The following is a 2,268-nucleotide window of genomic DNA, read 5'->3' as shown; positions in this document are numbered from 1 at the left end:
TGCACGCGCAGCGCCTTCCCCTGCAGAAACACCTTGGCGCTCAGCTTTGTTTCCTAGAGAGAGAGAGGGGAGGCTGAATCACAACCCTGCCGTGTCCGCAGCTCCTCTTGCTCCGCCGGCCCAGCTGTCCCTCTGCTTTGGGACACTGGAGCCTCCCCACGTGGGGTGGGAAACGCTCATCCCCTGCGTGCTGGGGGGCTGCACAGTGAGCCCCGGCTACACGCACCCCTCCCAGCCAGACCCCCGCTCACCATGGCCATGCTGGAGAGCTGGACAGCGGGGCGGCCCGGGGGCACCAGCGAGATGTTGAGAAAAGCAGAGACGGAGACAGAGGTGCCCGAGGGTTTGATGACACAGCGAGGGGGAGCCGACACCTGCAGCACCAGCCGCAGGGGAGCATCCACGGCGGGGCTCTGGGGAGGGCAAGTGAGCCGGAGGCACGGAGCTGGGCAGGGCCGTGCTCTGCCCCAGGGCTCCCCTGTGCCTCCCCCTCCAGTCGGGAGCTCCCCTCACCAGCATGAAGATGGTCCCGAAGAAGGTGGCTCTCAGCAAAACCTCCAGGTCCTTGGGCACCTGCAGGGAGGACAAACCATCAGAGGGTGAGCAATTGATCCCAGCAGAGCTGCTCCCTGGATGGCACCTCCTCTGCTCTGCAGGCAGAGCCCACCCTGCCTCGAGCAGGCCCCTGCCCACAGACAGCTGCCTGTGCAGAGCCGGGTGTCCCAGCACCACTCACCTTCTCCCCCTGGAGCTCTATGGCCAGCACACCTGCCTGGAAGTACGAGTGCATGGCCGAGTCGAAGAAGTACTCGGAGAAGGCGACATAGACCATGCGCTCCGTCTCCTTGATCACCGGCTCCACCGCGTGGTTCTCCAGCTCCTGGTTCTCTCTTGCACGGGGGAAGAACATGCCCTAGGCCGAGAACAGAAGATATTTCTACAGCTGTAGCACAGCCCACCCTGCTCCGTGGTGCCCAGGGTTCAGGCTGGCACAGAGCTGCTCCCACAGGGACTGGGAAGGTTGGCAGGGCAGAATCTGATGTTCACCTTGAAGTCGAGGTCAAGGGTGTCTGTGGAGACAGCCGGATCCCGCAGGAGGGAGTAGTCAATCCCGATGTGCTCATCCACATAGTTCCTCACTGCCAGGGAAGATGTGCTGTCGTGACCAAGCCTGTGGGCTGCCTGGGAGCCTGATGCCCAGCTCTGCCCTCCCCACAGTGAGTGGGGTCCGGTCCCTTCCCCTGGGGCAACGCTCACCTGGCACCGTGTCCAGCACAGAGTTCAGCAGCACCAGGCTGGCATGCTCTAGGGAGGGGCAGATCTGAAAGGCAAGGGGCTGGGCTGAGGCGAATGGCTCCGGGTGCAGGGCAAGGCCAGGCTCCCCTGGGCTCCATTGCTCCATTTCCACTCAGCCCTACCTGCTGGCTGACAAGGAACCGCATCCCTGTGACGATGAAGGTGCTCAGGAACTCGTAGACCTTCCTGCAGGACACAACAGCATCTCTGCGGCTGCCTTCCCCCCCTGTGGCTCCAGCGCTGAGCCTCCATCCCCGTGCGAGCACACTCTGGGCTGGGGAAGTCCCAAGGGTGTGGAAAGGGCGGCCGGGGAGCCGGGCACAGGCAGAGCTGGGCGGGCAGAGGGACAGGGCTGCTGCGGTGGCGCTGGGTGTACCTGAGTGTGCCGGAGAAGCCCGCGTGCATTCTGGCAATGGAAGCGTTGCAGGTGATGTTCGAGATCTTCAGGCGCCCGGCCTCATCCTTGGCCAGCTGCAGCACGGTGTGGATGTGGACACCATCCGCAGAGGCATTGATGGACCCGATGTCATAGCTGGAAGCAAGGAGAGTGGATGAGAGGAGCACAGGGCCAGGCAGCAAGGTACCCACAGCACCCAGCAGGCACGGCCAAGCAGCAGTTGTGGCCCAGGCATGGGGCAGGTCGGAGCCCAGGGGAGCGGGAGGTCGCTCACAAGAACCAGTAGAGCAGCTGTCTCCGGAAGCGCAGGCTGATGGAGGCGTTGTTGATGTTGAAGACGAGGTGCTGCTGAGGCTGGAAGTGCAGGTCGGAAAATGCCAACTGCAGGTCCATCACCTTGACCCTGCAGGGGAAGGGACAGAGATGGTCAGATGGACACACGACACGAGGAGCCGTGTGTGGCGGGAGCAGGCAGGACTCACTGGCTGATGTTGTAGTGGAACTGCCCCTCCTTTCCATGCAGGTCCGACACCGTGATGTTCTGCAGCTCCTGCTCCACGAAGCGCAGTCCCTCC

General features: G+C 63.4%; 1 protein-coding gene across 1 annotated transcript in view; it reads right to left on the bottom strand.

The window, feature by feature from the left end:
* PLTP (phospholipid transfer protein) overlaps positions 1-2,264 on the bottom strand; it is a gene marked incomplete at its 5' end in the record, with an annotated part of 3,055 nt that extends 791 nt beyond the window's left edge. The window contains 10 exons of the mRNA XM_010173619.1: positions 1-53; positions 252-413; positions 514-573; positions 737-913; positions 1,048-1,139; positions 1,258-1,321; positions 1,419-1,482; positions 1,673-1,828; positions 1,968-2,096; positions 2,176-2,264. The exon at positions 1-53 is cut by the window's left edge and continues 11 nt beyond it. Coding sequence (XP_010171921.1) covers positions 1-53; positions 252-413; positions 514-573; positions 737-913; positions 1,048-1,139; positions 1,258-1,321; positions 1,419-1,482; positions 1,673-1,828; positions 1,968-2,096; positions 2,176-2,264 — 1,046 coding nt within the window. The remainder of the gene's footprint in view (positions 54-251; positions 414-513; positions 574-736; positions 914-1,047; positions 1,140-1,257; positions 1,322-1,418; positions 1,483-1,672; positions 1,829-1,967; positions 2,097-2,175) is intronic.
* Between the last annotated feature and the right edge of the window lie 4 nt (positions 2,265-2,268).

Source organism: Antrostomus carolinensis, unplaced genomic scaffold, assembly GCF_000700745.2.
Source record: "Antrostomus carolinensis isolate BGI_N321 unplaced genomic scaffold, ASM70074v2 scaffold27338, whole genome shotgun sequence".
Classification (NCBI taxonomy): domain Eukaryota; kingdom Metazoa; phylum Chordata; class Aves; order Caprimulgiformes; family Caprimulgidae; genus Antrostomus; species Antrostomus carolinensis.
Note: the sequence above shows the minus strand (reverse complement) of the source record. Positions and strands in the feature narration are given on the sequence as shown.